General features: G+C 43.0%; 2 protein-coding genes and 1 non-coding gene across 14 annotated transcripts in view; 2 read left to right on the top strand and 1 right to left on the bottom strand.

Moving 5' to 3' along the window:
• Positions 1-6,982: 6,982 nt before the first annotated feature.
• LOC149744913 (Z30 small nucleolar RNA) lies at positions 6,983-7,079 on the top strand. The gene has a single exon (XR_016390448.1). It is a non-coding gene; the product is annotated as a Z30 small nucleolar RNA (small nucleolar RNA).
• A 1,165-nt stretch (positions 7,080-8,244) lies between these two features.
• On the bottom strand, positions 8,245-11,855 carry LOC149744914 (peroxisome assembly protein 12-like). Its single transcript, XM_089900831.1, has 3 exons — positions 11,296-11,855; positions 10,447-11,000; positions 8,245-9,629 (listed from the first exon to the last, which is right to left on the bottom strand). The coding sequence occupies exons 1-3, from the start codon at positions 11,416-11,418 to the stop codon at positions 9,230-9,232; spliced, it is 1,077 nt and encodes a 358-aa protein (XP_089756957.1). The 5' UTR covers positions 11,419-11,855; the 3' UTR covers positions 8,245-9,229.
• Positions 11,856-11,975: 120 nt separating this feature from the next.
• The window catches only part of LOC149744915 (AP-2 complex subunit beta-like), a 55,093-nt gene continuing 44,920 nt past the window's right edge, over positions 11,976-22,148 (top strand). For 4 of the 12 annotated variants that reach the window (XM_089900839.1, XM_089900835.1, XM_089900836.1 and 1 more), the window contains exon 1: positions 12,771-17,117. The gene's annotated coding sequence lies outside the window, so the exon portion shown is untranslated. Of the gene's footprint in view, positions 12,088-12,110; positions 12,662-12,708; positions 17,118-22,148 lie in introns of those variants that run through there. The other 8 variants (XR_016388944.1, XR_016388945.1, XM_089900840.1 and 5 more) reach the window with 6 other exon arrangements.

Genomic DNA, 22,148 nt, shown 5'->3' on the forward strand with positions numbered 1-22,148 from the left:
ACATATCTATTATGAACAATATTAACCTATTCTATCACCTTCCAAATCGTTTGTCCTATTCTATTCACTTTTATTCTCTTTTTCCTACTTTTCCTCTTTGTTGGACACAAGACCCAGCCTAGAAAAATACTCTTTGGTGAAGGTTTGGCTACCCCTGGGTGAGAGGATTACAGATGATTTTTCATTGAATTTCTTTTCCTTTCCTTTTTTTCTTTAACTTTTCTGTATTTTCTAAATGGTCTACAATGAACATCAATTGTTTGCGTAATTAAAAAAACAATTAAGTGAAAAAAATAAACAGGTAAGAGACGGTTATCTCTTGTGGGGATGCTGGTTGAACTGGAACAAGTGAATACTGGCCAGCAATCATTGATGATGACGATGATGAACCTATGAACGTTAACTTACAAGGACAAAGGGTCTTTGCAGATGTGATTAAGAAAGGATGTTGAGACAAGGAAATTATTCTGGATTATCCATGTGGGCCCTAAATCCAATCACAAGTGTTCTCATAAGAATTCAGTAGAGGGACTTCCCTGGCGGTCCAGTGGTTAAGACTTTGCCTTCCAATGCAGGGGGTGTGGGTTCGATCCCTGGTCAGGGAGCTAAGACCCCCACATGCCTCGCAGCCAAAAAACCAAAAACAAAACAGAAGCAATATTGTAACAAATTCATAAAGACTTGCAAAAGTGGTCCACATCAAAAAAAAATCTTAAAAAAAAAAAGAGAATGAGGTAGAGAGAGATTTGATACCTACAAAAGAGGAGGGGGCAATGTGACCACAGAGGCAGAGATTGGAGTGATGTGGCCGCAAGTGAGGGAATGCCGGCAGGCACAGGAAGCTGGAAGAGGCACAAAATGGATTCTTCCCTGGAGCGTCTGAGGGGAGCACAGCCCATGCTGACACCTTGATTTCTGCCCTCGTATGTCAAACTTCTGGCTGTGAGAGAATAAAGTGTTATTGTTTAAAACAACCAAAGTTGTGGCAATTTGTTACTGCAGCCACAGGAAACTAACATGCTTCTCTCCCGTAAGTCAAACCATCAAACAACTCTTTGTTTCCACTGCAATTTGCTTATGCTGAAATGGCATTCTGAAATAGGTTTCTGAATACCCCCTCGGGTTTTTTTTATTTTAACTGAGGTTACTCTTCCTATGGAGTTCTGCTTTGTTGGCATGACACTTTGTACCTGTCTGGCTCAAAAGTTATTTCCAGGATAGGAGGCAGAATACATACCATGACGAATAATCAGCACAGCAACATAGTAAACTGCAGACGTCTGCTCTCAGCTTCAACTTTAACCCTTTTTCACTCACGTCATTTCCAAATTCAGTCTCACTTTTATTTCATTTTAAAATTTATTATTATTATTTCTTGGCCGTGCCACGCGGCATTTGGGATCCTGGTTCCCCAACCAGGGATCGAACCCGCGCCCCCTGCAGTGGAAGCACGGAGTCTCAACTGCTGGACCACCAGGGAAGTCCCCAGTCTCATTTTTAGTTCTACTACCTACCTTAATTCTCAGCTTCACTCTCACACTGAAATCCTTCTGATATCACTTACTTTTAGAAAGATAAAAAGGACCGTCATTTACTGGACATATGCATTTGGGCACAAGGGACCAAGCTGGGAGTGTGGCACATGATACGGAACCTGAGATTACATGACCAGTTAAGTGGAAGAGCTGGCATGCAAAGCCAGGTCTGTTTAATACAAATGCCCCTACTCCTTCCACTGCCTTTCAAGTTTGGGATTCTGGATTGCTTTGGAGTCTTCAAAATCTGAAATCTACCTAAGTACCTCCTTTTTCCTTCCCAATCAACAGGAAGGACATTTTTGGGGCAGAAGAACTAGGAACTGTATTGTTTTCTCCTTCTTATTCTTTAATGCACTATTAGGGACCAAATCAGGAGAAGGAAGGATAATGTGAAAGATGAGCAAAGAGGGTTTCTCTTCCTTCTTCAGAGTTCCTTAGTTAAGTCCTCTGGCTATGAATAGTATGTTATCAGGCCAGCGAGGAGCTCACATTCTGGCTCTGATACCTCAAAGCAATTGTTCATGATAAAAAGCAACTTGAAATCAGTAGCTTGTACAGTGATTTTTTTCTAGGTCTTGGGAAAATGATCTGGCCACACTGCTGACAGTTGGCGAAGAACTAGAGCTCCCAATTTATTTGTGTTTATTCACCGAGCAGTTCAATTTATCAGCCGAGATAGGTATAGCACAGCTTTCCTGGTCAGTAGACACAAACTGCCAAATACCAGCGTCCATCTCACTCTCAATTCATTTGTCAAGATGATTCGGCTAGAATAGCAGACTAGATAGCATGGTGACCAAGAGTAACAGTGCTGGTTCTACCACGCCACCACCTGACTCTGGGTAAGTCTCCTTTCATTCATTCTCTCATTCAGTCAGCTGTTTTTTAAAGCACCAAGGGCCTTGAAATCCTAGCTCTAGCACTTTTTGGCTTAGAAAGCTTCGTTAAGATAATCCAAACCTCACATTCCTTCTTTGTAAAGTGGAGCTAATAATAGTGCCTTCTCCATACGGTTCTTGTGAGAATGAAGTGCGCTGATGTATATAAAAAGGTTAGCATGGTGCCTGGCCTATGACGTCAGCTTTTCATTCGGTAATCAGTTACTAAGCATCTACTGTGTTCTGAACGTGGTACTATGTCCTGGGGCCACCCATCATTTGCACCATTTAGTGACTGCCTTCTTTGGGCCAGATCTGCAACTTTGATGATCTCAAATTGTCCTCGTAACAACTTATAAGACATGCATTATTTTCACTATCTTATAAATGAAGAAACTGAGTTCAGGGAAGTAAAGTTGAAGATTACACACCTAGGAAGTAGCAGAGCTGGGATTTGGACTCCTATCTATCTGATTCCAAAACCTATTTACTATCATTCTGCCATGCAGCCTTTACTGTTAGCAAGAAGAATGAGACACATGTCCTGTTCACAATCTAGAGGGGGAACACATGTATTAAAGAACTCATTGCAATACAACATATGTGATAACACCAGGTGTTATCGCATTGTTCTCATTCAGTTCTCATAACAGCTCTGTGAGGTAGGTACTGTCATTATTCCCTTTTCACAGGTGGGGAAACTGAGGAACAGAGAGTTTATGGTGCTTGCAAATACTATAGTCCATATGCATGACCACTACACTCTAGTGCCATTCTGGAGAGCTAGAAACATATGAACAGTGTGCTTGGGGTGTTCTAAGGAGTGTCAGTGACTATGCTTGTGAGAACAAGATAAGATTTCATAAATGAGATGGTATGTGAGCTGAAACCTGCAAGTAATGCACCAAGTTGAGGGCTTCCTTGGTGGCGCAGTGGTTAAGAATACACCTACCAATGCAGGGGATATGGGTTCGAGCCCTGGTCCGAGAAGATCCCACATGTCGCGGAGCAGCTGGGTCCGTGAGCCATGGCCGCTGAGCCTGCGCGTCCGGAGCCTGTGCTCCGCAATGGAAGAAGCTACAACAGTGAGAGGCACTCGTACGGCAAAAAAAAAAAAAAAAGGAATGCACTAGGTTGAGAAAGGGCGATGAAGAAGGAAGGGGAAAACCAGGCAGAGGAAACAGCACTTGCAAAGGCCCATTCTCTTCACTGTCTAAAGTCTATCCTTAAAGTACAATGGAGGTCCTTCATAGGTCTGGTACAGAGGACATTCCATTTTTCTCCATTTATTTCCTCATATCTTTCTCCCCATCCCTATCTGACACTCATCATATTCCTCCTGCTGTCCTTCATATGCCACCTCTCCATTTCTTACTAGCTCTCACCTGGACCATTGCAATCACTTGGCAATAGCTTCCCCTTCTTTCACTCCACGTTCCTTCAATCTATTTAAAAACACAGTTGCATATTGAGTTTTCAGCTCTGATCACCCATCTCCTCAGACTCTGAAATCTTTAAATCTCCCACTTTCTCCAGAGTAGTCTAAACTACACAGCCAGCAAGCCACTATCTTTAACAAAGTCTTGCCCTGTCTTTCAAATCTCTTATCACCCCATTTCTTTACGCTAACACTGGTCCTCAAACTTTGGTGTGAATCAGAATCTCCCCTGGGGTACTTATTAAAAATATACACGCCTGGATTCCAACTCCAGATTCAACCTTAACGATTCTGTAAGTCTGGATTGTGGGAGTTTGTCGTTTGGTTTTGATGCTGGGGGACATCTATGTTGTTAAGTTTCCTCCTGGTATTTCCAACTCACTGAATTTTGGAAAACACTACACCAGTTTCAACTTTACCTAAATTTGGTAAGCTCCCCTATGCTTTCTCATTTAATTCGGGAGTTAAATTATTTTCTCCCAGAATCTCCAAATCCAACGCATCTTTCAAGACCCAGATCAAATGCCACCTCTCCCAGGAAGTCTTTCTTGCTCTCTTTCGCAGTTCTTTGATATTTAGTGGCACCTCTTGCTTATTCAGGAAGCGTCCAAGCCCCTGACAAGCCAATGAGTTTCTCCTGGTCGGGGAGAGAGGGACACATTCATCAAAGTCCGCCCCAACCCCTAGCCCTCAGGCGGGAATTCGGCGCAAGCACGATACTGTCGAACACTGAATCGATAGTTCTTCCTGGAAAGCCAGGGCACACACGCCCTCTACAGCCCGCCTCAGATGCCCTTCCCCAGTTGTTAAACGAGGCACCGGCAAAACCACTCCGGATGTCAGTCTCCCCAAGGTCGGGGATCAGGGAATTGGAGGGCGGGCGGGGACTACTCAGGGTCTTGCTTTCAACTTTGCGCATGTAGCCCCCCACGCCAAGAAGAGACTGCAAAGACGCCTGCGCCTTCCGGCCCTCCCTCCCCACTCCAACCCCGGCGTTCGCCTAGCCCTCCGATTGGCAGCTCCTCGCACCAGCCGAGCCTCAGGGCTGCTGCCCACGTGGTCCACTGGCCGTCGCGGGATTGGTTGTCCGGATCGGGCTGCCGCGGCAGCCGGCAGGGTAGCGAGGTGGAGCAGTGTGGGAAGCCCCAAGCCCGTACCTCTGGGACTGAACGGCGGCGGGTGGGCTGCGGCCAGCCTCTGCAGGCCTGGGCAGGCCTCCTGAGAGTCTAGGGCGTAAGAGTTTTGGGGGGTTCGGAAAGCGGGCTGTGGACCCCCTGCCTGAGGCTTTGCTTTGAGCCCTGGATCCGGCCTTGTGTTTCCCCGGAAGGATGGCGTCTCAGTCTTTCCTGAAGTTGGTGGGGTTTGGATGTTACTATTATTATTATTATTATCAGCAGTAGTATTGTTATTGTTGTTATTATTATCGTTTTGAGGATACACCGTGTGTAAGTATTGGTGGTCCTGCGCAGGACGCCATGCAGAATGCCATGAGTTAGAAGCTGGAGGACGGAGGGCTTAGAGATGCTTGAGGGACGTCCTTAACCTACGTGAAATGTTGGAGGTAAATCGGCTTTATAAACCGTGCTGATGCCTGTATAATCCAGGCGCTTAGGGTTTAGTAGGGAGGGTCGTTCACTGACTGAATTAAACTGTCGCTTATTGAGCCGCCTTCTGTGTCCCAGGCATCATTCTGAGTGTAATGGATGCAAAGGCCAGTAAGAGGAAGTCCTGGTTCTTTAGGAGCTCTGTGTAATGGGGCTGGTGGGAGAGACGGGAGGTGGGGGACATGAATGGGTGAATAATTGGTGTGTGATGCGTACTGTGGTGGGAAAAAGTGCTGTGGGAGTCAGAGGAGGGGATGACTGAGGGAGTTAGGGACCACTTAACAGAGAAGGTGACGTTTGAACAAGGTTTTAGAACTACAGACTTTCTCCAGATTGAAAGGGGTAGAGAAGGCGCTCCAGACAGAGGAAAGCGTACTGAGGAAGAGAACTAGGAAAGTGTGCCCTCTGTGTGTGGCTGGAGCACACTTGGAGCTCTGCTCTCAAGTTTCATGCTTTTAGACAAGGTTATTTAAGTTCTCTTAGCCTGTTTGCTTTTTGTAACGTGTATTTACTTCTGCACAGGTTGATGAGATAAAGGTTCGAGCCTCTAAACAGGCACTTTACTAGTTTCCCTCTCTTTGTGGAATTCAGTTGCTGAATGGAGAACACAGACCATAGCTGTACGTTTTTAACTATGGAGTATCAATTTATTGACATTTATAAATGGCTGAAGGAAGCATGTTGTGTCTCCAGAATTGTTATTTAGATACAATGCTGAAAAGCTGGAGAGGTTGACATTGTTTGTGATCCTAGTACTTTAGCATAGCATGTCAGCGAGGTGTCATTTAGAATAAAATGCAGGCAGCTTTCTCATTCAGAAATTGATCATCCATGTTGTGAATTACCCAGGCTTTGCATTGTTTCCTTTATCTTGCCCATGGCCTGGAGAAAAATGTTATTAAACCTTGTATTTAGCTGGTAGTGGAAAAATATAAATCTGGTAATCAGACCTCAGTTTCTCTTTCCAGCATTGCTCTTACTTTGCTATGGACCTTTGTCAAATCCTAGCCTCCCTGGGTCTTGGACTCTTTAGCAGACTCTTGTATATGACTATTTTTTATGACTATACTTTTCATCGTTGTTGGCAGCAGAATTGTAAATCAAATTGTATGTTAAATGAACTGGAGTTTACTTTATAAAGGATTTTAGGAGAAAATCTTTTCTAAAGATTTTGCTTTAGAACTAGATTATAAATCCCTTCACAGACATCCCTGAGATTTTATCATGCATGGTGTTTGGACTCACTAAAACAAGAAATGTTTTTGAACTGGAAACGCTTCTCCACTCTACTCTGCATTTCAAAAATTTTAAAAAAGCACCTCCAAAAGAAAACTTGTTCAAGTTTGCATTTTTGTACAGCAGAGTTGCTTGAGGTGAATAGTAGAAGAGCAAATATTGAAAGCCCACGGTTGCAACTTATCTAAAAAGAAGTCTTCTCTTCTCATGGGTAAACCTAAGTTTTCTTGGATGTGAAAATAGGGTGTTGGGCTGCTCTTAGATAATACAAGGAGGTGAAAAGCGATGATGCAATGATGAGTGAAGTATAGTCTGACCTGGTATTGCCATTGCTTCAGTGTTGGCATTGACCAGGGTATGACCCCTTAATCTTCTCTCTGAGCTGATTCTGGTTGTGGTTTTTCCCACATTGGTAATGTTCTAGCCTATTAGGATACTGGTTTTATTATGTGTAAGAGTGTTTAATATTCTTTTGAATTACTGATACTTTCCTGTTTTTCTTTGTAGGTTGAGGTGAAAAATATGGCTTTGATATCTTCATGGAAAACTGCATTATTTCAATCCTGAATCTGGTTCGGTTACCTTATTGACTTATTACTATATTAAAAATGTTCACTTAGCAGTGATTGTAAAATGAAAGTAATTAACATGTACATGTTTTTTGGGGGGAGACTAAGGGGAAACAGGTGTTCAGCCTAGAAAAACATTTCTCATTGGATTTCCTGTGAAGTCAGTGTGTCTTGGGTTTAACTTTGAAACAAATTAAAACATTTTTAAATTAAAAAGAAAGTTTACTTAACTATGGTATTTGTTCTGGTAAAACCTTGGGGTTTAATAAGAATTTTTGCAAATATCCATTATATTCTTCTCTTGGTACATAAAAGTGTTAATATTTTAAAATCTATAGGACATTCTATTTCAAAGTTTAGTTCTATTATCTTAGTGCTATCAGAAAATGTGCTTTGAATTGCTAAAATGAGTTGTATTGGACTACACCTGTCTCAGCAGAGGCACTTAAAAATCATTTTCATCCTTCCTCTTGTAGTAATGATTTTTTTTTTAACCCGTATGTTTTTAACCTGTATGTTTAACCCTGCCAATCCAGTGGCAACTTAAGTGTTTGTGCAGTATTTCACTTCAGAAATAAGGTATTTCACTCAAGATTGAAGTCTTGCTGTTGGAGAAGAGGATTTCTCTCCAATATTGGATTAGCAAAAAAAGCAAAATGTTAATACAGAATGCCTCAAAAAATCAAAGGTAGGGGCTTCCCTGGTGGCGCAGTGGTTGAGAGTCCGCCTGCCGATGCAGGGGACACGGGTTCGTGCCCTGGTCCGGGAAGATCCCATATGCTGCAGAGCGGCTGGGCCCATGAGCCATGGCCGCTGAGCCTGTGCTCCGCAACGGGAGAGGCCACAACAGTGAGAGGCCCGCGTACCGCAAAAAAAAAAAAAAAAAAAAAAAAAAAGTCAAAGGTGGCCTGAATGAAAAATTTACTCTAAATACCTCGACTAATCTTTCAGTTTCCACATAATCATGACATGGAACAGCTCTTTGCCAAAAAACATTTATTCTTAAAATTTACTTAAGCGGTTCGTAGAAACTTTAGTAATAGCCAGAATAATTCATGTAAGCTTAGCAAACTCTTAACAGCAAGCAGAAAGAGCTTATGAAAAGATCCTGTCTTTACACAGTCATAGTTAGGGCAGTATTTTACTTCATCTCTTCACTAATAGCTTTGCTTTCACACTGAAGTCTTCAGACTATTCTGTATATACATTCAACCCCTATTTTCCTGTAACCAGTTTCCCAAGGAAGATATGTGTGGTTCACAAAGGGATCTTTAAAAGGTGATAAACTATGGCAAATGTTACTTAACAAATGAGTCTCAGCATATGGAAGGAGAAAGTGTTTCTAAGTATTTCTATAAAAAGCATGTCCGTGGTGGGGGTGGTGGGGTGGTGGTGGGATGAACTGGGAGACTGGGATTGACATGTATACACTGATGTGTATAAAAGCGATAATTAATAAGAACCTGCTGTATTAAAAAAATAAATAAAATAAAGCAGGTCCATATTTCATACTGTTTGCAAACCGATAAAACCTATTCCTAATAGGCAGATAAATGCTTTCCTTTCTCAAAAGGCCTGCTTCCCCTTCACTACCCACTCTACGAGGTCTAACTTGGGTTTTTCCTGAGAGCTTCTATACCTCTTGTCCTTTAAGGAAGGGGACAGGAAAAGCTTCTGTGCCGAGTACCCTCTTTTATCCCCTTCTCTATGCTGACCCTCCTATCCCCTGCCAGTCCTGATTCTCTCACTCTGACCAGCTTGATCAACTCTAAGTAGAGGTGTCTACGGAGCAAGCTAAAAGGTTAAGATCAACGAGTACATCCTTTTAAAGAAATCCACGTGGCTGTTTAAAGTTCATACAATTATTAATTGAGGATGATCAAACAATGCTATTTACTGTGCGGAAAACCAGCCCTCTGGCCTTATAGCGCAGTCATTTCGTGGTGAGACAAGGTGCTGATCCCTTTCAGTTCTCAGGGGAGTACAGTTTAATCAGATGCTGTACTTGTGTTGGATAACCTGTGATGGGACAAGCTCGGTGACTCCTCACGTAATTAAACACACAGCGATAACAAAACACATAGCCAGAGGTGGCGAGAACGGTGTCATTCACCCGGTTTTTATGACACAGTGGGCACACAGTCTTCATTTGGGGCAACAGGGGAGAATCAGAATTGTAGTCTAGATGTACCGGTGGTGGTGGAGTAGGCAGGGCAGTCAATGACTTGATGGTTTCTTCGTTTCCGGATGAATACCACCACTCAAGGAACTGCAGGAAGAATACACCCATCGAAAGGCCAGTAGAGAGGCATGAAGCGGCACCTCCCACGGCTTGCTTCAGAGCTGACTTTATCTTCTCGCCAACGCTGTTTGGAGAACAGAACAAGGAGGCAAAAGGAGAAACTTTATTTAGGTACAATCACAGAACAACTAATACGCGTGTAATTCTTACACTTTTCATTAGAATCGTTGATTCAGCTTGGGGATTGAATAGTTGCTGGACTGGCGTTTTCTCTTGTAAGTGTCTTCGAAACAATTCCTCTTTCTGACCTACCGTATTTTAGGAGTTCTAGGAGCTAAGCTTTGTTTTTAATGACTAGGGCTTTGTTGCTTTGTGTTTTGAGAAAGAAATTAATGAGCCATTGATTATATAGACCTTTTATGGGGGTGGAAGATAGTATATCCAGAAAAAGAAATAACTCACTTAAAAAACAACTCGGCAGTACTGAGGAATATATTTGAACTTGTCAGAGAACACAGACACTAGGAGTGGGATAGCACCATGGTTAAGAGCAGTCTTTAGAATTGTACTGATCTGGCTTGAATCTCAGCTCTGCCGCCTATTAGCTGTGTGGCCTTGGCAAGGTACTCAAATGTTAGAACTTAGTTTCTTCAACTGTTAAATGGTGCTAATGCATTTATTTCATTGAGCTGTGATGAGGATTGAGATAATATATGTAAACACCTAGCACAGGGCCTGGTACATAGCAAGTGTGTGCAAAAATGTAGCCAGTATGATGAGGAAGGTTACCAGGATGGCAATCCTTGTTTTATGGACACAAGAATTTTTCGATGATTTTATGAAATACCCCAAAGTGGACTGAGGTGGGTAAATTTCATAAAATTGGGATAAGATTTTAGGATTTATTAATCAAATATGTTGGGGAAATGTTAAGGCCTCACCTCCCAGCTGGTTGCTGCATCATGCTGGCTTCGGCTGGTTTGTGCTCCACAGCTTGTATATCCTGAACTGTAAGTCGACCTAGCCGAACCCCAGCCAGACTCAGCAGTGGTGAGTGATGCTGAGCCTTTCCTAGGATGTATCGAAGCTGCTGTACAAGAAACCAGCCTTCCCAGGCCATGTTAACAAATGGGTAGGCTGCCAAAAAGGCTCTGTAAAATCGTTTCCAGCGGGAAGTAGGGGGATGGATGGAATATTCTTCCTCTTCTCTCAGGCTAGAAATCAGCTTCTCCAGCTTCACTTTCAGATAGGGAAGAAGAACCAGGAAAATAACTGACTTCCAAAGCTGCTTCTTTGGGAGACCAGCACTGGCCAATCTCTGAAGCTTGTGTGTGTCTCCCATTACGATCCTCTTTAAGCCATAAAAGTTTTCAGAAAACGAGGCGCTGGTTTTAGACAGATAATGTTGCTGGAGCAGAAGATCTAGCAGGGTGAAGATTTCATCAAACCACTTCCACAAGAAGCCGTAGCGGGCAGGATTTGATTCTGCAAGAACCTAAAGCAAAATAAATAAATGAAATTCATTTCATTACACAGCTACTATGCCTTGTATTTATATTTCCTTTTTTTCCCTCTGAATTTCCACACTTTTCTTTCTGGGTCTACCTTAACCTCCCTTTAGTGCTGGGTATTCAGTACACATAACAAGAGACTCCGTAACCATTAAATCATGTGATGTGCATTATATGCTAATTGGTTATTTCAAAACTTAGGCCAACAAATAAATTCAGATTATTGGCTTGGTTTTTACCCGGACGTTCCTAAAACTTTTCAGAGAATTAAATCCTTACCTTGACCACATGATGAAGAGCAGGTCTCACTGCTGTCATTAAACTGTCCTGTGCTACCACCTCAAAGATGGATGGCTGGTCATCCACCGAAGCAGTTGTGATGTGAGCCCCGTGCTCAGCCATAGTTTCGTGTGTGCACTGGGTTTTACTTTGCCCACAAACTCTCTAGTAAGCATGAACTTTCTGGGGGTGCCAGATGGGTGCTATTTTACAGGAACTGGGCAAAAAAGACCTCTTCCGGAGGCAGAGGGGAGGGGTCTCAAGGGAAGGTGAAGAATGAAGTCAACGCGGACACCCACGTTAGGGAAGTAGTGTGTGGGAGAGGTGAGTTGATTAATGCTGCACCTCACAGGGAAAAGCGTGACTATAGGGGGACAGGTACGGCGAAGGAGCGCTGGCCTCTCGAGCGGCAGTCCTGGAGGCGGCCAATCACGGACTCCCAATCCGGAGGGCTCAAAAGCCAGGCGGCTCTGAGGGATCGAAGGTGCCAGTGCAGGCCGGCCCCAACGGCCTGGCTCAGCTGTGGGCTGTGCAATCCCCCCGCCCGCGCCAGTCCTCGCGAGCTGACCCCAGGCGAGGGGCGAGGAACCCGCGACGCCGCGTTTAAAAGGAGGTCTCGGCTTTATGTCAGAAGTCGCAACCGGAAATAGAAGCCGCTTGGAGCCCGGTGGCCGTGGAGAGGCGCCCTAGCCCCGAACGCGGCCCCGCGACCGGAACTAGAGAACTCTATGATCTCACAGGGACTTCCGCTTCCGCCCCCAGCGGGCTCGGTTGGAGAGGAGTTTTCCGCTGGTAGGTTTTACTTTTCTCAGCTGGTTTTGCATCGCTGTCTTGTTGGAAAGCCACAGGCTCTGATATCTCTCTACAGAGTCTTTTTGGCAAGGTGTTGGGTCGCCGCACTGACGTCTGGCGCCCGGAGCCAGAGCTCGGCCTGTTGCTGAGGCCTTTGTTCCCTGGGGCGATAGAGAGAGGCGAGGGACCCAAGGGAATGTGGAGATGGAAGGCTCACTTTGCTTGCGGCGGGGGTGGTGGCTCACTATTTTTGCCTCCTTCGGGAAGGATTTGAAGCGACAAAGCCGAGATAGAAGCTTTAGCCTTATGGCTGCCAATTATTAACAACAACAAAAATTTCCTGCTGTTGTGCAGAATTTGGGACGATTATTTTTCATTCAAGCTGGTACCTTAATTGTCTTCTAGGTTAGGTTACGTTCAAGCGGAACTCTAGGCACTTGCTACACTAAATGAAAATGGTTCCTACCCTCGAACACGGTAGGATGCGTCACATTAGCGATATGAATACAGTGCTAAAACGGAGTGATGCTGTTGAATTCTAACTAGCATGAATTGGGGAGGCTTGGCAGAGAAGGTACTTTTCATTGTATACCAAAGTTAATGTAATTAACCTGACCTTTTGCAAACCGCTTTTACATCGTATGCAATTGCCTTGAGTAGCTGCAGGTTTACTGAATTTGGATAATAGTTAAAGTTCATCTCCTCTCTCTCCAACCTCTCCCCTCAACCCCTGGGCTAAATAGCTAGAAATAGAAGTTTGCTTACTTTATACCATAGAGGACGTTATGGTATAAAGATAGTTAATTGTTTCACATAATGAGAACGCTGGAACAAGGTTTGGGTTTAGTTGTTTCAATAGGAGAAATAAAATCTTGCAAATTAACCTTAATTGTGGTTCCAAAAAGTGTTTCAGGGAATTCCCTGGCGGTCCAGTGGTTAGGACACTGTGCTTCCACTGCAGGATGCGTGGCTTGGATCCCTGGCCAGGGGAACTAAGATCCTGCATGCAGCGTGGCCAAAAAAAAAAAAAAAAAAATGTTTTATAGTCTGATTGGATACCTGCTGGAGGAAGTCACATTGATGGAAGATTTTACCTTACAGAGTTTTAAGGAGTAGAGATAATGTATCTATATAAAACACCTACCTTTAGGTTCTTGGTCAGTGGTAGCTCTTACAGAGAGGCTTTTCTTAAGTGAACAGCAAAAAGACAAAGTTGAGAAATAGCATCACCTAAGACGAGTGGGAAGTTAGTTAAACATTGGTATCAGTTAGGGTTCTTTGGTTACAAGCAACAGAAAACAGGCTAATTTAAACTAAAAAACTTATTAGAAGAATATGGAGTAGCTAACAAAATAAGGAAAACCAGCTCTGAGGGAACAGGAATTACACAGTCCTACTGGATGTTTCTAGCAAGAATTAGCAAAGTGTCATACAGGCATCGCTGTTGCAATGAACGAGCTTCAACAAATTTCTGTCACTGTACTTATGATTCAGATCCCTATTGACTGACCTTGGTTCAGATTTCATCTCCACTCGCTGTTTCACTCTTAGCCAGAAGAGTGCAAAACACCTTAATAGTCCTTTGAGAATATTTCAAAAGTAAACTGATGTTGTTATGTGAGAAAAAAGGCAGTCAAAAATAACAATGTCAATTATTACAGCCAATAAATAATAAACACCTCATCACAAATCCCACTCCCAGGTTTATGGTGTAATAAGCAAGACACAGAAATTGATTGCACTTATGTTAAAACAGGTGTGACAAGCCATCAGATAGGTTAATATGGTGAGTTTAGAGGAAGAGACAATAACAGCTGGGAGAAATGAGGCCGTTCAAACTAGCTTAAACAGAAGCTATATTGGCCTTTGTAACCAAGGGGAAGATCGTTTCTAACCTCACGTTTTATCTCAGCTTCTTTCTGCCAGTTGCTTTCTAATACAGCGATGTAACCTGGTATCTCCTGCATCTTATATCAGGACCAGATGTCCACTGAGAAAGTTTTGTGGATTAGGTGGACCTCAAAAGATGAGTACATTTGGAGAAAGTCACGGTCATGGTGACAGGGTTTTCCAGGCTAAGGGAGCAGCGTGGATTGTATTTGAGGAGGAAATTGCTTGCTTTAAATATAGAGAGGAAAATAGACCAATAATACATAGTCTATACTGTTGACCATAATATAGAGGCTCTTAAATGCTAGTTTTAGTACTTTGCTTGTGGACATTCATTCATTTATTCCTGAATAATTTACTTATTCATTTATTACTGAATACATGCTGTGCGCCAAGCATTATGCTAGGCGCTGGGTAGACAGTAGTAATAAAAACAGACTTGGTATCTGCCTTCGTGGAATTTACAGTCTAGTTGGGGAGAGAGATACTAAACAAGTAAAGAGACTAATGTATAATTTACAAATGGAATAAGAGGGCTATGATGGGGGTGGCAGTGGGGCCTGGGAGAGAAGAACCTTTTAGACTGGGTAATCAGGGAGTGCCTTTATGAGATTACAATTAAAGTGAGACCTAAATTATAAGCCAGCCAGCCCTGTGTGGAGTTGGGGAAAACGAATATTAGGTAGGAGGAGCGGTAGTTGTGAAGGCCCTAGGATGGGAAGGAGCTTGGCCTATTTGAGAGCTGCAAAAGCTAACAAGAGGTGAAATGAAGAGGAAATGAGGAGTGACTGAAAAGGATAAAATGATATTAAGAGAGGTAGACAGGAGCCTAACCACTCATAGGCCATGGGAAGGAAACTGGATTTTAGTCAAAGTATAATGGGAGGTCATTGAAGGATTTATACACCGGAGTCATGACCAGGTTTATATTTTTAAGATGACCCCGTAGTGGTTACGTGGTTACATTTACTTTGTGAAAATTCATCAAGCTTTATATTTTTGGTGTGCACTTTTTGGAATGTTCGTTTATACTTCAAAAAAAAAGTGAAACAAAAATCTGGCTGCTGTATGAATAATGGTTGGGAGGAGAGTTGAGGTTTCTAGTAGTTGAGGCAAGAGGCGTTGGTGGCTTGGAATAATGAGGTGAATAGAAGGGATTGGATGAATTTGAAATATGTTTTGAAGGCAGGATTGACAACTTGGAGATGGAATGAATGTGGCAGTTAAGAGAGAGAGAAATCAAGAATGACCCCCAGATTTCTGGCTAGTAATTTCTGGCAGTGTAATTTGTTCAAATAATTGCAATCATAGCAAATATTTACATAGTCCATACTATGTGCAGGCATAGTTCTAAGTGCTTTACGTACACGAATTCATTTCATCCTTGTAATAATATTATGATTGGATATTAGTATTTCTCCCATTTTGTAGATGAGAAAACTAAAGAGCAAAGAAATGGGGAAAACTGGGAGAAGGATAGGTTCTGTACAAATTAGGAAATGAGGAGCTGTTGAAAGTTTTTGAAACGGGGAGAGGTATGAATCAAAGATTTTTCTGGTGGCATCTCTACAAAATCCACCTCTGTCTTCTGTGAGTTGTACCTGGAACCACAGTTTTTAAACAACCCCCCCAATATGATTTGCTTAATTTGGGTGGGCCATATGTGCAGACTTACGATCAGTGCGGTTAGCAATTTGGTGGTGAAGTTTGGGGACTAGGTCAAGGCTAGAGATAGATATTTTGGAGTCATATGGGTAGGAAAAATGATTGAACCCATGGTATTGCTAAAGGGTTAGTGTAAAGAAAATGTATGAATATAGAACTGAAAAATAAAATGCTTGCTACTTTCTCCCTCAGACACCACCCTATATCTCTTCTCTTTCAGCTATACTTTCTTATGGAGTTATCTGTTTTCATTTCCTTACCTCCCATTTATCTTCAAACTTCTTCAGCATGGCTTTTGCCTTCATTATCTCTGCTGATGGTCTCAGCAATGACATCGAAGACCTTTGTGCTGCTAAATCCTTGGACACTTTTCGGCCCTCCCTCCTTTTCTCTCTAGCAACTGTTGTTGTTGACCACTCACTCATACATTTATCCATTCAACAAATTCTGGGGAGGGGGCGGCTAGGCCTCAGAGATATAGTATATAGTTCCTATACTTTCATAGAACTCTAAAAACGTCCTAAATGATTATGACCACCTGCTTTTCCTTCTGCCTCTCTACTTCTCAGTCCCCTTTGCACTTTGGTTTCCCAACTTCTGCCTCAGGCTCTCATTCTTCACATTCCTCTTCTTCTTTTTTTGGTTAAAGACTTTATTATTACTTAGAGCAGTTTTAGGTGGGAAGTTTTCGTTTTGAGGGGAAGGTACAGAGATATCTAGGTCTTGGTTTCTGAAAGGAACTTACTTTTGTGTAAGCACGCCTGTTACATGCTGGGCGCCTTACCTACTTTAAGCTTCACAAGCTGGAGAGAGTTATATCACTGGATTTATTTCACAAGTAAGACTAAGGTTGAGGAGACGTTAAGTAACTTTCCTAATCACATTCAGGACAGGGATTCGATCTCAGATGGATTCAAACTCAGATCTGAGGCCATGTCAACCTCTTTTCCTTGCACCACTCTCCTCCAGTCCCACTGCCCTTGTATGGTCTTGGGCTGGATCACCATTGTCCACATTCCTGAACTGGCCAGGGAAATTAGCTGGGTTTTTTTTTGTTTGTTTGTTTTGTTTTTAAGAAAACAGGATGTTTCACTATCCCTATGTGTAAGTTTTTAGAGAACTCCTGTGCGAGGAAACAAATCCAGGGAATGTCAGCTTGTTTAATAGATCCGTTCCGATCGTCAGTGAACTTCCTCGGAGGCCCGGACCTCAGGTCGCTTCCCGACCGCGCAAAATTTTTCCGTCTCCAAGGCGACCGAGATGCTCGCCTTTCTGGTTCTCCCGCGCGCCTGGATGACGTCCCACGGCGAGGCTGTCTGACGCCAGAGTTTCCTGTCCGCCATGTTTGTCCCTGGCAAAGTGGGTTTTGCGCAGTGGCTTAGACCTGGAGAAGGAGTCGTGGCGTGCAGGAAACCATTACAACACCGCTCGGCCGTGCTCTCTGGCTGCTGCTGCCAGCCCTGCCCTTGCCTCCGGTGAGTTCAGGGTGGCTAACTTTGGGGTGTGTCCCTCTTTTGGGGAAGGGGGCCAGGCTTGGTTGGAGACGGGCGGGGGAGAGCAATCTTAGGAGCGTGACCGTTGAAGATGGAGTGAGCCGTCAGATGTGACCGTTGTGAGGAAGAGGGTTGGAGAAAGGGACTCCACCGCTGGACCGGGGTGAGGGAATCCGCGGGGTGGCAACTGGGAGTTGGGGGGCACTGGGGAAAAGATATGTTCGAAGTGGGGGGTTAGGAGGGCCAGAGGCCAGAGGTGTGGCCGGTAGAGACTGGAGGCCGAGGGGAGAACCTTCTTCCCGGTTTGGCGTCATTCACTGAGAGGCTGGGACGTGTCCAGGTACCAGAAGGCGAAAGGGGTTCCCCCAGAGTTTTGCTCATAGATGGGCAGACTCACCCGTCTTCTGTAATTTGAGGTTGAGACACCTCTCCCTCACCTCGTAATGGAGGAACATATCCCTAGAATCTTGACCACCTGGGGAAAGAAGAGGAATTCCTGACATTGGAGAACGGGAAGAGAAACCTCCAGAATTGACCCGATGTGAGAGAGGGGGAAGCAGGTGGGAGTAAATCTTAGCCCGGAGTTTTTTCTTTCTGGTCTTAGAAGGAGCGGTCTGGTTTGAGGAAAGACTGTAGATTAAGACAGAGGTAAAGAAACTGGAACTTCCTGTTATTCCATATTCTTTGAATCCAAAGAATTGATTCATGCTCTTTGTTTTCAGAGCACTGAAAACAGTGCCCATTTGCGGGGCAGACTTTTTTTCAACTCACCTGGCTGCTTCATTATGAAGCAGTGTGAATAAAGTGTGAATGCTTCATTAAACTTTGACTTTTAAAAAGTGTTTTTTAAATGCCAAACACTGTTATAATCATGTGGTTTAAAAGAGAAAGTAAAGAAAACTCAGTAAGTTTAGAAAAGGAAGAATGACAAAGGAAGTGGTCTCAGTGAGGAACAATTTAAATTATTAATCACCTCCCTGGTATAATTCTGTTGCTTAGCCTCAGGGTACACTTACAGAGTCATAATAGAAAGCAGCAGATGAAGGAGATGCAGCTGTACAAGAAAACGTGTAACACATTCCAGTGATGACTAAGCATGGTGGTAAGATGAGAACTGTTTGTAGGTATCTTAGTAGTTTTAAACTTCCAAAGAAGCAGAAAGTATAGTGTGTTCTGCAAATAACCTCACTGAAAATTGGGTGGTAAAGGTAATACAAAGCTAACATTCTGTGACTTAAGAGACTCAAGAAAGTCCAGTTCTTCCATCTTTTCTTTTTCTTTGACACACCCGTATTTTAAAACATTACGAACCAAGCTGAACAGGGAACGAATCAGGTAGGACGCATTTTCCTTTATTCCTTCTTTTCTCTCCTTCCAGGCGTAAGTTTTCCAGAGTTTATTTCAGTTAAGAATTGGATGTAAAACTTTTGAGCTTTTTTCTTACTGGATAATATTAACATATTATTTTGTGGTCATTTTTAAATGGAAATTGCAGGTGTGTCTGTTGAAATGAGTTGTCTGCTGTCATTTCTTAGGCAATAAATGATACCTGAAGATGCCATTGTCTTTGCATTATTGAAATATCTGATTAGCACCTGTCACCCTTGTAATGAAAGATTGCTGGGATGACCTTTCTGCTTTATAATTTGGTCAACTGTTCACTTTTTCCCTACTAGCACCAACTGTGTAAAGTCCTACTTTATGCGAAGAGGGGATTTAGTGGCCTCGCCAACTCTAATTTAACTGCCATTTTCCAGAGAGCCATTTGAAATTAAGACCCTATTAATTTTTTTCTGGCCTTAGTCTCTTTACGGGCACCGGAAGGAGGGAGGAATAGTTGAGAAGGGACTTTTACAAGCTATATTTAGTAGAAACTAGGTTATGTTAAATCTAGATGTATAATCCTGTACAGGGAGACCTTTTCTGAAATGCAGTGACATCATAGTCTGGGCTAGGAAAGTTAGAGTGTGCTTTTGACTGTGGCAGCATTATTATTACTATTTTTTAACAATGTCCTGAGGTCATACCTCAGGTCCTCAGAACAGCCGGTGACTTCTCTAGTTTGATCTGGTAAAAAGGTAGTGTGAATTCCAGCTCCATGATGGCTTGGCTTTGCCCTGGGACTCTCCTGAGGAATAAATTCTCCCCCAGCTCCCAGAAGGAACTTGATTTTTGAGACTCTTCAGCAAATACTTGACTTATTCTTTGAACTCTATCTTGGCTGCTTTTTCTTTGGCTTCTAAAGCAGACAACAGGTTTTTGTTTTTTTTTTTGGTACACGGATCTCTCACTGTTGTGGCCTCTCCCGTTGCGGAGCACAGGCTCCAGATGCGCAGGCTCAGCGGCCATGGCTCACGGGCCCAGCCACTCCTCGGCATGTGGGATCCTCCCGGACCGGGGCAGGAACCTGTGTCCCCTGCATCGGCAGGCGGACTCTCAGCCACTGCGCCACCAGGGAAGCCCCAGACAACAGTTTTCACCATCCTGTGTTTTAGAGAATCTGACCATATTCATCTCTGGTGTGTGATTAAGAGTGTCTCATTAAAAACAACAACAACAAAAAAAAACAAAAACAAAAAAACAGTGTCTCATTTAAAAATATATACAGGGATTTCCCTGGTGGTGCAGTGGTTAAAAATCCGCCTGCCAATGCAGGGGACATGGGGTTTGATCCCTGGTCTGGGAAGATTCCACATGCCATGGAGAAACTAAGCCCGTGCGCCACAACTACTGACCCCACGCATTGCAGCTGTTGAAGCCCACGTGCTCTGGGGCCCATGTGCTGCAACTGCTGAGCCTGCATCCTGCAACTAATGAAGCCCGCGCACAGCAACGCAGAGTAGCCCCCGCTTGCCACAACTGGAGAAAGCCCACGTGCAGCAACGAAGACTCAACGCAGCCAAAAAATGCATACATATGCAATTTTTTGAGGTGAAATTCACATAACATAAAATTAAGCATTTTAGAGTGAGCAGTTTGGTGGCATTCACAGTGTTGTGCAACCCCGACTCTTCTCATTTTTTTTTGTTTAGGCTGGCTTATTTTTATTTTGGGGGAGTTTCTTTTGGCTTAAGTCAGGAACTGACATGATAAAATGTTGCTCTGCCAATATGTGTAAGGGATATTTCATTACTGTTGCGTAGGACAGTGCGAGATAAGAGAGTGGTGTGTTTCTCCTTTCTCTTGAAAAGCAGGGGTTCTTAATTTAGGGTCTAAGATCATGTACTTGATTCTCTCCTCTTCCCTGAAATTTTGTAGGCTGGTACATTATTCCCTAGTTAAGAACTTAGTGCTCACAATGTAAAAGGACAGAAATCTATTCCTCGATGATGAAATTTGTTAGGGGACGTGATGAAATGTGTGGGTCACTAATAAAGGTACGATTTAAGACGAGGTTCATTTAATGTTTAACAGATTATGCTGAAATTTTCTGTTAAAAATTTAATATATGTGAATGTGTATGAGAGCTTTAAAAAACAGAACGATTTTTGGGCCCTTTTTCAAAGAAACAGAAATTCCAAGCAGCTTTTGTCTTTAAATGTTAAGCAAGTTTTAACTTTTGATGATCCCAGAGGATTAGAGTGGTGTAACAACATCCTGGATAGACCATAATGGCCTTGAGCTGTGGCCCTCCTGTCAGGCTCTAGTACTGTAATCATTTCTGTAAACTGGTTTTCCTCTTTGTATATATAAGTTCTTAGATGATAGCTTCACATTTATTCCAGGTCTTTTTTTTTTTTATTAATTAATTAATTAATTTATGGCTGTGTTGGGTCTTCGTTGTTGTGCGTGGGCTTTCTCTAGTTGCGGTGTGTGTGGGCTTCTCATCGCGGTGGCTTCTCTTGTTGCGGAGCACGGGCTCTAGGCTTGTGGGCTTCAGTAGTTGTGGCATGTGGGCTCAGTAGTTGTGGCTCACAGGCTCAGTAGTTGTGGCACACGGGCTTAATTGCTCCGTGGCATGTGGAATCTTCCTAGACCAGGGCTCAAACCCACATCCCCTGCATTGGCAGGCGGATCCTTAACCACCGCACCACCAGGGAAGTCCCTATTCCAGGTCTTTTATGTGAAGGACTCCTTCCTTCAGTTTGCCTACTTCACATTTAGTTTACACTGTGAATGGACTAAGTGATGAAATGGATTAAAAGGTTATAATTCTTTGAATTTTAGCTAGACAAGACATTGTGAAAATACTACATAAGACAAGCCTCTGTTACAGGCTCACTTTAAGTTATAACAAATAGTGTCAAATCAGAAATTTCTGTATTCTATAATGATTTGTGTGAGTTCTAGCTCACTTCTTTTAACAAGGTAAATTCAGTGAAATTCTTGTACAACCTAAAAGCACTATTGTATAAGGATCAGTACTATAAACATTAAGCAGCTCCTTGGAAAGATAACAGATGAGTCTAATTTCCCTTAAATAGTCCAAGTAGTACATTTTAGAGAACAAACTTGAGCCAACCTTTTTTCATTATTTTATGATTTTCTGGCTTTTTTCCTTAATTGCATTGATTTGTTGAGTGCTTAGGTCTTTTTTCTCAGATCCATAATTACCATTGTTTGTGGAGGTATTATCGTTCAAGTTTGCCAAATATATTATCACTCATGTTGTTTTGACCAGAAAATAATGAGTAGGTGCCAGGGCATCTGTCCAAAATTTGGTGATAAGTATTATTAATGATGGTGGTCAGTAAGAAGATAATCATTTTTTTAAAAATTTATTTATTTGGTTGTGTCGGGTCTTAGTTGTGGCAGGCGGGCTCCTTAGTTGAGGCTCGCTGGCTCCTTAGTTGTGTCATGCGAACTCTTAGTTGCGGCACGCATGTGGGAGCTAGTCGGACCAGGGATCGAACCTGGACCACCTGCTTTGGGAGCGCAGAGTCTTAACCACTGTGCCACCAGGGAAATCCCAGAAGATACTCATTTTTGAGTGCAGCAGGAATATTATTAAAAGAAAGTTTTAATGTATTTAAAGAAGTCAAGTACATTGGACAAAATCATAGAGTTTCTCAA

Source organism: Delphinapterus leucas, chromosome 19 (assembly GCF_059928025.1).
Source record: "Delphinapterus leucas isolate spDelLeu-1000000601 "Yukka" chromosome 19, BTC_Dleu_Yukka2, whole genome shotgun sequence".
Classification (NCBI taxonomy): domain Eukaryota; kingdom Metazoa; phylum Chordata; class Mammalia; order Artiodactyla; family Monodontidae; genus Delphinapterus; species Delphinapterus leucas.

Coding starts and splice junctions, on each gene's coding strand:
- LOC149744914 (XM_089900831.1), bottom strand. CDS start 11,418: ATGGCTGAGCACGGGGCTCACATCACAACTGCTTCGGTGGATGACCAG. Junction 11,001..11,295: donor CTCTTCATCATGTGGTCAAG/GTAAGGATTTAA, acceptor ATTTTGCTTTAG/GTTCTTGCAGAATCAAATCC. Junction 9,630..10,446: donor ATGCAGCAACCAGCTGGGAG/GTGAGGCCTTAA, acceptor TTCTCCAAACAG/CGTTGGCGAGAAGATAAAGT.